This window comes from Hyperolius riggenbachi, chromosome 3 (assembly GCF_040937935.1).
Source record: "Hyperolius riggenbachi isolate aHypRig1 chromosome 3, aHypRig1.pri, whole genome shotgun sequence".
NCBI classification, from domain to species: domain Eukaryota; kingdom Metazoa; phylum Chordata; class Amphibia; order Anura; family Hyperoliidae; genus Hyperolius; species Hyperolius riggenbachi.
In genome coordinates, this window is record NC_090648.1 from 485,819,469 (window position 1) to 485,832,344 (window position 12,876).

Sequence of the window (12,876 nt, forward strand, 5' to 3'; positions counted from 1 at the left end):
CGTTTATATACTTTATATTGCAGAAACGCTAATCGCGAAAAATGTTGCATGTCCTGCGTTTTGGTAATCGCAATCGCTCCAGTGGAATTTAGCCCATCCATTAGCTTCAGGGAAATCGCTAGCGGTTTGAATCGCTCCCTAAACACTCAGAAAATCGCTCTAGTGGGTTTGAGCCCTAAGGGAATATCTTTATAAAGAATAAACGCCTTCCTGAGAATCCCCTATGAAGAGATGGATTAGTCTAAAACCTGTCGGTATTGTCAGATTTCTACTACCTACTGTAAGTGACAGCAACATAGGAGAAAAGTAATTTATGGCTCATTTTACTCTGGAAAAAATGTACTTCTTATTTGTATGTTTGCACATATTTAAAATTTTACAATTTTTCACCATAGTGTCCCTTTAATAGCGATCAGGATGACAAGTGAATATAAACAGCAGATAGAAGGAATACAGTGAACAGAATATCTATTTTATGGGCCAGATGTGCTTCTAAATGCAATGCAGCCCGCTTCCTCTCCTGTGAGCGGGTACAGCAGGAGTAACATGTGATACCCACAATAAGGACAACGGTGCCAGAATACATTCTACAGCAGCTCTGAAACCATTTATCTACAGGAGGAGGCAGGACTTGCAGCTCACAGGAAATCAGTGAGGAGTGATTAGAAGCACCTCAGCCTGAAAAGAGGAAATCAGGAAGCTGGAAGATGTCTTAAAGCGGACCTGAACTCAGAACTTCCTCTCTGCTCTAAAATATAAGCAACAGCATAATAAACTTTAAACAAAAAGAAAATTCTTTGTTGCAGCTAAAACAAATCCCGCAATAAATCTGCAGTGTTCTTCCTGCTTTCATGGAAGCAGACCAAAGGGTTAACATTCTGTGTTTACAAATTAGCTGCTCTGCCGAGGTGACACAGCTGAGAGGTCAAATTACAGTTTTGATTTCCTGCAGCTGAAGGGGAATAAGACTGGCTCTTCACTGTAAACACAAACAGGGTTGAGTAACCCGTTTTCCTTTGTCCTGTGCATGAGTTAAGGTCCATTTTCAAGGGAACCTGAAGTGATAGGAATATGAAGGCTGCCATATTTATTTCCTTTTAAACAATATCAGTTGCCTGGCAGCCCAGATGGTCTATTTGGCTGCAGTAGTCTCTGAATACCACCAGAAACAAGCATGCAGCTAATCTGGTCAGATCTGACAATAATGTCAGAAACATCTGATTTGCTGCATGCTTGTTCAGGGGCTATGGCTAAAAGTATGAGGCAGAAGATCAGCAGGGCTGCCAGGCAACTGGTATTGCTTAAAAGGAAATAAATATGGCAGCCTCCATATCCCTCTCGCTTCAGTTGTCCTTTAACATAATGGCATTGACTGTATTATTTGTGGTTTAGTTGAATACATATACATTTGTCAGCTATTGTTTCTCACCCCTCCTCCTGCCCCGATATGGAATGGAAACCAATGCCAGTGAACTGGTTCACGGTGTATCAGCAAAGCTCTGGGTCGTATTTCTTCACACAGGATTTCCAGAGAATGGGGGAGCAGACGACAGCTCTATAGAATACTTTATTTATGTACACAGGAGGTGTAATCAGATATTTCCATAAACACAAGAAGGATGGGTGGAGCAGAGACTCGGAAGGGAGCCCCAGGGACCCGTTATCAGTTCACAGGGGTGGCTGGCTTGACCGCTTCCAGCTCAGCGTCCAACCAGCGGTATCTGCGGTGACGGCGCAGGACCTCGATGGCCTTCTGCTCCAGCGGCGTAGGAGTGATGTCCAGATCTTCCAGGCCGGGGAGATCAGGGAACTTCCTGTCTGTGGTGTGAAACTGGAGGATAAGGACGAGACGTGTGTTATAGGCGTACTGCTGTGTGTGTGTGATAAAAGTACAACTCTCCTAACAAGTTATTCTACACAGCCCTACAATCCAGAAGTTATGCCGACTGCAAAAGCCACAAACGCCCTTCAGTGTTCTCCCCAGAAGCTTTTTCTAGCCAGGTGGCATGAAAAATTAGCCGGCTGGGTAATTACAGGGCCGGTGTCGTAACAGCTTGTGCTGCCCTGCGCCCCTGTCTGCCTCAGCCCCCCGCCAGTGACATCACAGACCCCACCCCCTCACCACCGCTAGGCTCAGATAGACTGCAGTGCAAAGTGGGCGGATTCATTTGCTGTATGGTCTGCTCCTCCGCCCACTTTTGTTGTGCAATCTATCATCATGAAAACCTATTAACCAGTTGAAGCGCCATGACCTTAAAATAAGTCTCTGCACTCTCTTCCCTACAAAATCCTAGAGAACACTGTTTAGTTATCTCTGAGCTGAGAAAAATGCTATACAGTTGTAACAGAATGAAAGAGAATTCAATGGCAAGCCTAATGAATTAACAAGTGGAAAAAAAAAACATTTTAGGAGCAGACAAATGTAACAATTAAGGCTCGTACACAAATCTGATTTTCACAAACGACCCGTCTTTTGGACGTCCAAACGACGGGACGTTCGGACGTCAAATCGGGCGTGTGTACAGTCTGTCGTTCAGCTGATAAGACGGGAATTGAGCAATCCGCCAAGCAAAATCGCTCAAGTCCAGTCTTATCAGCTGAATGACGGACTGTACACACGCCCGATTTGACAGCCAACGTCCCGTCGTTAGCAGACAAAATCAGACGTGTGTATGTACCTTTAGGTAGTGTATACAATGTGTTACTAATTTTTTTTTTTTTTTAGCTTGTCTTGGCTCCTGTTGCATGCAACAGGAGTCCCGGTCAGCAAGGCTATTAGCCCCATGCACGGAAAAAGCGTGAGTGCCCTAAAGCACCCCCACAAAACGTGCACGAGTAGCCACGGGCCCCACAATACAGCAGGGCCCTTCCGGTTGTTCCCATCGGCTCAGGGGGTGGCATCCTCCAACACCCGAGGGGTTGAAGGATCCTGGAGTCCTCCGAGGAGGACCCCTACTGTGCCCAGTGGTTACCCAAAGGGCCTGGCCATGTGGCATCCCACATGGTCCGGGTGGCTGCCCCGACAGGGAGCCGGGTGGGAACCGAAGTCCCCGGTGCCAGCAAGCTGGCCCCGACCTTGCGGCCGGAGTGATAAAAATTCCGCACTCTCCCTAGCCAAAAGGCCGGGGAGCTGCATTAGTTGGCGATGCATATGGGCAGTACAGACCAAAGCACCCTACTTCCGCCTGAGATCTGCCACATCTCAGGTTTTTTCAGGTGCACCTGGAGCGCCACTTCCAGGGGCAGTACGCCTAAGCAAAGCCCTCAGCCATTCAGCCTCGACCATGGTATAGATCCATTCCATCAGTCCCTGGGAATTACGACCAGGAAGGACACCCTGCCACAGTGCCATCCCTCCAGGTCCCCCCAAAAATTTCAAGAACAGATACTACACTTGATCTTAGCCAAAAGGCCGAGAATGTGTTACTAATACATTATCAAAACAAAAGAACTGTTCTAAATAAACCGGAGATTGACAAATAAAATGTGTGGGTTTAATGTACAATAGGACTGTTTACATTAAAGCTAGAATGTATGAAAGTGGATAAATTGTGTATTTTTTTAACTTTTTTCTCCATTATTTTCATTTTAAAATGCATAGAAAATAAGGTAATTACTGAAAACAACTATCCGCCACAAAAAGCCTAATTTGTCCTGAAAGAGAACCAGAGATGGGTTTGAAGAATATTATCTGCATACAGAGGCTGGATCTGCCTATACAGCCCAGCCTCTGTTGCTATCCCAAACCCCACTAAGGTCCCCCTGCACTCTGCAATCCCTCATAAATCACAGCCACGCTGCTGACAAACAGCTTGTCAGAGCTGGCTGTGTTTATCTCTATAGTGTCAGTCTGCTGCTCACCCCGCCTCCTGCAGAACTCCAGTCCCCGCCTGCATCCCTTCCCTCCCTGCTGATTGGAGGGAAGGGATGGGGGCAGGGACCGGAGCTATGCAGGAGGCGGGGGAGCAGCAGAGACTGACACTACAGATGTAAACACAGCCTCACAGCACGGCTGTGATTTATGAGGTATTGCAGAGTGCAGGGGGACCTTAGTGGGGTTTGGGATAGCAACAGAGGCTGGGCTGTATAGGCAGATCCAGCCTCTGTATGCAGATAACATTCTTTAAACACACCTCGGGTTCTCTTAAAAAAAAAAAAAAAACAATATATAGATCATTTAGTGGTGATAGTTATTGATAAAGTTATTGCTAAAGTAATCAGAACTGAGCTGGACTGTGAAAATGACCAGGGACGAAAAGTGGTTAAAATAAAATGGGTATTTAACTGTCGGGGGCGGAAGCAGGCGGGGACAGCGGTGGGCAGATTCTGTAACTTTTTTTTCCCCTTCATCTTTGGTATATTCATAAATACACAAACTCTTATGACATGTGACTTCCATGGCGAATATATAACTGTACTCACTCGGTCCACTTTGTCTCGTGACGTCCATTTGTCGAAAGGATTAATTTCAAAGGACCGCGCTATTAAGCTGGAGAAGAGACGAGAGGTAAAAATGCTACAAAATCCATCAGCAAACAGAGCAGGCTGGACTTATTATGGAGAATATAAGTAATACGGAAAACCTGGTTGGGCTGGTCAATAGCTTTATCTGCTACTGGGAAGCAAAAGTGTACAGCTCATATCTTTATATTATTATAATCGATAATTGTGGGAATTGCTGAAAGGTTAGTGGTGGCAGGTCCGTGCCTGCCATATTTATTTTTAAAGCCAATGGGTACCGTTTAAAGAAAAAGTCAGATACTCACCTAAGGAGAGGGAAGGCTCGGTCCTAATGAGCCTTCCCTCTCCTCTCCCGGTGCCCTCGGTGCTGCGCTGGCTCCCCCGTTCGCTTCCGCCGCCGCAGGGACTTCGGAGGTCTTCGGGAGCACTCGGACTTCCGAAGACGGGCCGCTCCATACTACATACGCGCGAGTGCGTCATAGAGGGCGCTCGCGCATGCGTAGTATGGAGCGGCCGCGTCATCGAGAGCCCTAGTGCTCCCGAAGCCTTCCGAAAGCTCCCGAAGACATGCGGAAGTGGCAGTATTTGACCGAACTGGTCGAATACTGCCACGGGGGATCCTGCGCAGGACCGGGCACTGGGAGAGGAGGAGGAAGGCTCATTAGGACCGAGCCTTCCCTCTCCTTCGGTGAGTATCTGACTTTCTTTTTTTTACCGGTAAACATTCACTTTAAACAATGCAGGTTGCCTGGCTGTTCTGCTGATCCTCTGCTTTTAGGGCTCTTTTACATTAGGGCAGATTTTCTGCGTTTCAACGCAAAGGGTAAAGTTTGCATTACCCAAGGTGAAATGAAAGTCCATAGACTTTCATTTTAGCTTTCACATATAACGCAGCCTTTTTGTGCGTTGCGTTACACTGCACCCAGGCGCAGTTTTTCGGCCGACGCTAGCTTTATGCGTTACAATGCGCGTTTTTAATCCGTTAACGCAGGCAATCAGTCCCAGAATGCAACAGAGGAACAATGTAGAAAGTTGAAAACTAAAAGAAAAAAAAATTACCTGCGTTTTTCTATGTGCTGTAACGCATTGAAAACGGATTAAAAACGCACACTCACTGCACTGCAACGCATATCAAAACGCATTAAAACGCATACAACAAAACGTATGCTTTGAGCGTTCTCCAACGCAAGCTCTGATGTGAAAGAGCCCTTAGTACTTTTAGCCACAGACTCTGAACAGGTGCTCTGATTGAAGTGTGACAAGATTAGCTGCATGCTTGTTTCTGGTGTGATTCAGACACTACTGCAGCCAAATAGATCAGCAGGACAGCTAGGCAACTGGTATTGTGTAAAAGGAGATAAATATGGCGGTCGCCATATCCCTCCAAGTTCGTGTTCACTTTAATATGCTTCCTTATGCCACTGAGAATGTGGGGCTAAACTTGGGGGGACACGGCAATACTTGTTGGGCTGAGGAGAGATAAGTTTTGGGTCATTTTCTCCATGCCCTCAACCTCCCGCACCAAATACAACCGCCTGAGAGGTGGACCACATGCCGTACTCCTGTCATTAAATCTCCTATAGAAATGGAAAACAGAGTGCGTGCTAGTAGCTGTAACAGCCATTTGCCCCTTCAACAAGGTAAAGGGAGGGGTTAAGTATTTGGTGTGCGGCATTTCCCAACAGGCAGAGCAAGAGACCGTCCTCTTCCCGAGAGGCAGTGCAAGAGACGCCCCCTCCCCAACAGGCAGCACAAGAGGCCGCCCCTTCCCGAGAGGCAGTGCAAGAGACCCCCCTCCCCAACAGGCAGAGCAAGAGACAGCCCCCTTCCTGAGAGGCAGCGCAAAAAACACGCCTCCCCAACAGGCAGCGCAAGAGACGCCCCCTCCCCAACATGCAGCGCAAGGGACCACCCCCTTCCCGAGAGGCAGTGCAAGAGACCGCCCCCTTCCCAACAGGCAGGGCAAGAGACCGCCCCCTTCAGGAGAAGCAGCGCAAGAGACCGCCCCCTTCCCTAGAGGCAGAGCAAGAGACCGCCCCCTTCCCCAGAGGCAAAGCAAGAGACCGCCCCCTTCCAGAGAGGCAGAGCAAGAGACCGCCCCCTTCCCAAGAGGCAGAGCAAGAGACCGCCCCCTTCCCGAGCGGCAGTGCAAGAGACGCCCCCTTCCCGAGAGGCAGCGCAAGAGACCGCCCCCTTTGCGAGAGGCAGTGCAAGAGACCGCCCCCTTCCCGAGAGGCAGTGCTAGAGACCACCCACTACAGAGACACGGTAAAGAGACAGTCACTAGATATACAGTGGAGTAGGGATTTTCTTTTACGGGGATGGGATTGTATTGATAGGGTGAGAAATCCATTTTTTTTTCCACCAGGCCATTATCTCAAGGCTGTGTTCACACACAGATATTAAATACAAGAGACCTTTTGCCTCTGACGAAGCGGAACTAATCTGCCAAAAGGGTGTCGGGCCGCAAGCTGTACCCCCACTGCTGTTCCTAGTCTGCCTTTTAATATTGTGCTTTTCCATAAGTGGATAATAAAAGTCTAATGCTGGGTACACACTATGAGATTTTATGGTCGATTTACTGTCAGATCGCTTATTTCCAACATATCCGATTTGCTTTACAATCGATTTCCTATTAAAGTTAACAGAAATCGATCGGAAAATGCTCGGAAATCAAATCGGACATCTTGGAAATAATCGATCTGACAGTAAATTGACCATAAAATCTCATAGTGTGTACCCAGCATTAAGCCCTTTTTACACTTAACTACTTAACGACCGCCCCACGCCAATGGGCGTGGCCGTGGCGGCAGCCCCAGGACCGCCTAACGCCAATTGGCGTCAAGTCCTGGAGCTGCATTTTGCAGGAGATCGCGCGCAGGCTGCGTGCACATCTCCTCCTAGGGGGGCGGAGGTCCGCACCCTCTTTAGTCTCCAAGCGGCAATGGGAGACTGTTAGACGGCGTGATCACCATCTATTCACATGTACAGCGCTGCGATCGGCAGCAGCGCTGGACGTGTGACTCGGCTGTCCCCCTGGGGGACAAGAGAGCGATCGGCTCGAATAGGCAGAAGCCTATGACAGCCGATCGCAGTGATTGGCTGGCGGGAGGGACAGGGGGAAAACTAATAAGAAAATACACTTTTTCAATAAAAATAAATAGAGAAATTTTTTTGTAAAAAAAAACAACAAACAAACAAACAACTGGGGGGCCATCAGACCCCACCAACAGAGAGCTCTGTTGGTGGGGAGAGGGGAATCACTTGTGTGCTGTGTTGTGCGGTCCTGCAGCTTGGCCTTAAAGCTGCAGTGGCCAATTATGCAAAACACAGCCTGGTGTTTAGGGGGGGGGGGGGGAGGGGGTTTACCACTGTGGTCCTCAAGTGGTTAATCAGCAGCTCTCAGTTATAACTGAAAGAAAACTGATTTTCAGAGTAATGCCCATGTTTTCCTATGGCACCTGTCACACTTAACGCGTTTTAACTGAAATCTTTTTCACAATGCACTGCTACGGAAAAAACGCGCACAAACGCGTACTAACGCATATTAATGCGTACCAACTTATTAAGTGTAAACGGGGCCTAAGGTTGCCTAGTGCCCGATTCTCTATTGCCTGGCTTCAGTTATTCAAAAAGAAATCGCACCTTCTTAAAACATCTGAGACAGTCTGCTTTCTAGAAACCGCATAAGATTTTCCTTTCCATTTCTCTCATGGTCCTCTCCTTCCAGGGCTGCCATCCTCAGTAGCAATATCCAACAGATAGGTCGAGTACTGCTCTGCGCCACCGCGGGAAGCTTTGAAAGTCTTCGTAAGTCCGAGTGCTCCCGAAGAAAGGCGGCTCCATACTGCACCATCATGTTCTGGCGCGCACTCTCACGCATGCGCAGTACAGAGCTGCCCGTCTTCAGGAGCACTCGGGCTCCCAAAGCCTCCCATGGTGGGGAATTCAAACGGGAGTGACAGCGCTGGAGCGTGAGACTTTCATTGGAAGCCTGCCGCTGCGGCACAGAGCAGTACTCCACCGATTGGTCGGATACTGCTACTGGGGATGACAGCGCTGGAATGATGGGACTGTAAAAGGAGCGGGAAGGCTCTATAGGACAAGCGCTGTAATAACAGTGCAGGAGATTTGGGCGCAGCCGGCGCCACTATAGACTGCAATAGGAAATACGGCTATAGCAGCGCACACTGAGTAACTTCAACGCTGTAAGAACACAGAGCTGAAGTTACATTTAAAACACTGTAATTCAGCCGCCAGCAAAAGCTGGAAGCCGAATTATATAATTCCCCACCATCCATGTGGACCTGGAGGGGGAATAGTAATTACCGCTGCCGGAACTTGTGCAGGGTTAGCCATATAACGGCTGTATCCTGCACCCGAGTCTCCAGCGCCGATTTCATAGGTATACCTATAGGACCCAGAGCCTTCCCTCTCCTTAGACAACTATGTTTTTTTTTTTACATTATCTTAAATATTTATATTTCCCTTGCACTGTGCATCAAGCTATGAATTTCCATATCTCACAACAAGCTCAGACTGCTGTTTTGTGCAGTCATAACAACACAAGTCTATGGGAAACCACTACATAGCGATAAAAGCCCACAAGGAGAGCCAATCTGGAGGTGATCCAGTCACAATTTATAGGAGAAAAATATAAAAATGCCCCCCCAGTCTATACTTTTACTGAAGTGATTGGGAAAGAGATGCAGTGAGGTATTCAGCAGATTATGGTGTACTTACTGGTAGAGAGAACGAGGCAGAGGATGGATGAGGCGTCTTTATGGCGCACTTACTAGTAGAGGGGACGAGGCATAGGATAGATAAGGCGTCTTTATGGCGCACTTACTGGTAGAGGGGACGAGGCATAGGATAGATGAGGCGTCTTTATGACGCACTTACTGGTAGAGGGGACGAGGCAGAGGATAGATGAGGCGTCTTTATGGCGCACTTACTAGTAGAGGGGACGAGGCATAGGATAGATAAGGCGTCTTTATGGCGCACTTACTGGTAGAGGGGACGAGGCATAGGATAGATGAGGCGTCTTTATGGCGCACTTACTGGTAGAGGGGACGAGGCAGAGGATAGATGAGGCGTCTTTATGGCGCACTTACTAGTAGAGGTGACGAGGCATAGGATAGATAAGGCGTCTTTATGGCGCACTTACTGGTAGAGGGGACGAGGCATAGGATAGATGAGGCGTCTTTATGGCGCACTTACTGGTAGAGGGGACGAGGCATAGGATAGATTATGAGGCATCTTTATGGCGTACTTACTGGTAGAAGCACGAGGCATAGGACAGATGATGAGGCATCCTTATGGCGTACTTACTGGAAGAGGGGACGAGGCATAGGATAGATGAGGCATCCTTATGGCGTACTTACTGGTAGAGCGGACGAGGCATAGGATAGATGAGGCATCCTTATGGCATACTTACTGGTAGAGCGGACGAGGCATAGGATAGATAAGGCGTCCTTATGGCGTACTTACTGGTAGAGCGGACGAGGCATAAGATAGATGAGGCGTCCTTATGGCGTACTTACTGGTAGAGCAGACGAGGCATAGGATAGATGAGGCGTCCTTATGGCATACTTACTGGTAGAGCGGACGAGGCATAGGATAGATGAGGCATCCTTATGGCGTACTTACTGGTAGAGTGGACGAGGCATAGGATAGATGAGGCGTCCTTATGGCATACTTACTGATAGAGGGGACGAGGCATAGGATAGATGAGGTGTTCTTATGGCATACTTACTGGTAGAGCGGACGAGGCATAGGATATATGAAGAGGCTTCTTTATGGCATACTTACTGGTAGAAAGGACGAAGCATAGGATAGATGAGGAGGCGTCTTTATGGTGCACTTACTGGTAGAGGGAACGAGGCATAGGATATATGAAGAAGCGTCCTGATGGCGTACTTACTGGTAGAGGGAACGAGGCATAGGATATATGAAGAAGCGTCTTTATGGCGTACTTACTGGTAGAGGGGACGAAGCATATGATGAGGTGTATTTATGGCGTACTTACTAGTAGAGATGACGAGGCATAGGATATATGAAGAGGTGTATTTATGGCGTACTTACTGGTAGAGGGGGACAAGGCATAGGATAGATGATGAGGTGTATTTATGGCGTACTTACTGGTAGAGAGGACGAGGCATAGGATAGATGATGAGGCGTCTATGGGCAACACCATAGATGTATTGCACCAAGTCATGGAGAAGGTAGCGGTGAGGTCTGAAAAGCAGGAAATAGGAACACTGTTAGATGTCAGAATATACACCGCCGCCATACATAAAGCTAATTCTCTTCAAGGACTTCCAATGCGAAATATATATTCTATTTTTTACTCACCTGGGGATTCTTCCAGGCCCTCGCAGCCGTCTCAGTCCCTCGCCGCAGAGGCGATTCTTTTCGGTATCCCCGCTGGTCGGCCTCAATCATGGCGACCCGACGGTGGGGTCGGCTCTTCCACACCTGCACAGTATGCGTCAGATGACGTGGACATGCAGCTACTAGTGGCTCTCCGCTCAGGTTCGGGCTCAGGTAGAAATAGCCGGGCCCAATCAGGTCCATTTTCCCGCGAGCTGTTTGCGCCTGCGCAGGAGACCGGACTTGCTACCGGCACTGGATCCTCTCTTAGGAGGATGGAGGAAACCTCTTTAGGATCCAGAGGCTTCCCCCTCCCGAGGTAAGTACTCCCTAGGGACCCTTTTTTTACCCTTTAGGTACACGTTAAAGAGACTCTGAAGCATTATTACCCTATATTCAACATGGGCATGTTTGCCCCTGCTAAAACGCTGCTATCCTGCGGCAGAATGAGGGGTCTTTACCCCCCAAATCCCCCCCCTGCAAAATCCACGGCCAACTTGGTCGTAGATTTTGCTGCTCATGGAGGCAGGGCTAATGGCTGTAGCTCTGCCTTCATGCGCGTCTATCAGCCACGGATCTCCGCCACTCCTCCGCCCCCCTCTGTGAAGGAAGACTGAGAGGGGCGGGGAGAGGCGGCGATCAGCGCTGATAGACGCGCTGAGAGGCAGGGCTGCGGCCATTAGCCCTACCTCAACAGGAGGCGCTGCCCGGGAACAACAGAGGGGCTTTGGGAGGTAAAGACCCCTCATTCTGCCGCAGGATAGCAGCGTTTTAGGGGCAAACATGCCCATGTTCATTAGAAGGTAAAAAGCGATTTTTAATAACGCTTCAGAGTCTCTTTAAATAGACATATTTTACCTCCCCTCTAGTGCTTTGTGATGTCTTGGTTTACTTTTACACTTCAACAGAAATGTGTTTAAAAAAAAAAAAAAAAAAAAAAAAGAACAGAGAACAGACTGAATTATAGGTTTAACCGGTTCAGCACCGCAGTGCTGAAAATCTCATGCATCCAAGCAACGTTCACCTCCCATTCATTCGCCAATAACTTTATTGCTACTTATCACAATGAATTGATCTATAGCTTGTTTTTTCCGCCACTAATTAGGCTTTCTTTGTGTAGTACATTTTGCTAAGAATTATTTTTTCTAAATCCATTTTAACAGGAAGATTAAGAAAGAAATGAAAAAAAAATATTATTTCTCAGTTTTTGGCCATTATTGTTTGAAATTAATATACGCTATCGTAATTAAAACTCATGTATTTTATTTACCCATCTGTCCCGGTTATTACACCGTTTAAACGATGTCCCGATCACAATTTATGGTGCCGATATTTCATTTAGAAATAAAGGTGCATTTTTTCAATTTGCGTCCATCACTATTTATAAGCTTATAATTTTAAATATAATAACATACTCTCTTGACATGCACATTTAAAAAGTTCAGACCCTTGGGTAACTATTTATGTTGATTTTGGTTTTTTTTTATGGTATTTTTTTTTTTTTAATAAAAAAATGTATGTGGGTAATTTTTGGTGTGGGAGGGAAGCTAATTTTAAATGTAAAATAATAATTGTTTAATTAAAAAATGTATGTGGGTGCAGTTTACTATTTGGCCACAAGATGGCTACAGTCAAAAAAGTCCTGGATGCGAACGATCTCGCATCCAGGAACTAAAAAGCAGAGAAGTTTCCTGGGGGCAGAAATACCGCGCTCTCTGGATAGAAAGCATTGGATTTTCTGCGGGGACGTTAGATCGGTGAATGGGAATTATATTCCCATTCACTGATCGGGGGGCTAGCAGCGGGAGCGCGCCCGATCGCGCGCACCATGCGGCGGGAGCAGCAGTGCCTATCTGGAAGAGGAAGCTCGTCCAGATAGGCCGAACCGGTTAAACATACCATATATACTCAACTAGAAACCTAGGACTGATTCAAAGTATAACAGTGTAAGGGTCACCTTATACCCGAGTCAGCACTAAATCTTTCCACTTATAGCCTTGGATGGGGGGGGGTGCCCCTCTCTCTTCCCCTCTGCACAACCCT

General features: G+C 47.5%; 1 protein-coding gene and 1 pseudogene across 1 annotated transcript in view; both read right to left on the bottom strand.

Annotated features, from left to right (window-relative positions):
• Positions 1-1,554: 1,554 nt before the first annotated feature.
• The window catches only part of NDUFA9 (NADH:ubiquinone oxidoreductase subunit A9), a 43,588-nt gene continuing 32,266 nt past the window's right edge, over positions 1,555-12,876 (bottom strand). Inside the window, exons 9-11 of the mRNA XM_068278134.1 lie at positions 10,603-10,698; positions 4,423-4,489; positions 1,555-1,831 (exon numbers count right to left, since the gene is read on the bottom strand). Coding sequence (XP_068134235.1) covers positions 1,664-1,831; positions 4,423-4,489; positions 10,603-10,698 — 331 coding nt within the window. The 3' untranslated portion in view covers positions 1,555-1,663. The remainder of the gene's footprint in view (positions 1,832-4,422; positions 4,490-10,602; positions 10,699-12,876) is intronic.
• LOC137564658 (U2 spliceosomal RNA) lies at positions 3,293-3,424 on the bottom strand (annotated as a pseudogene).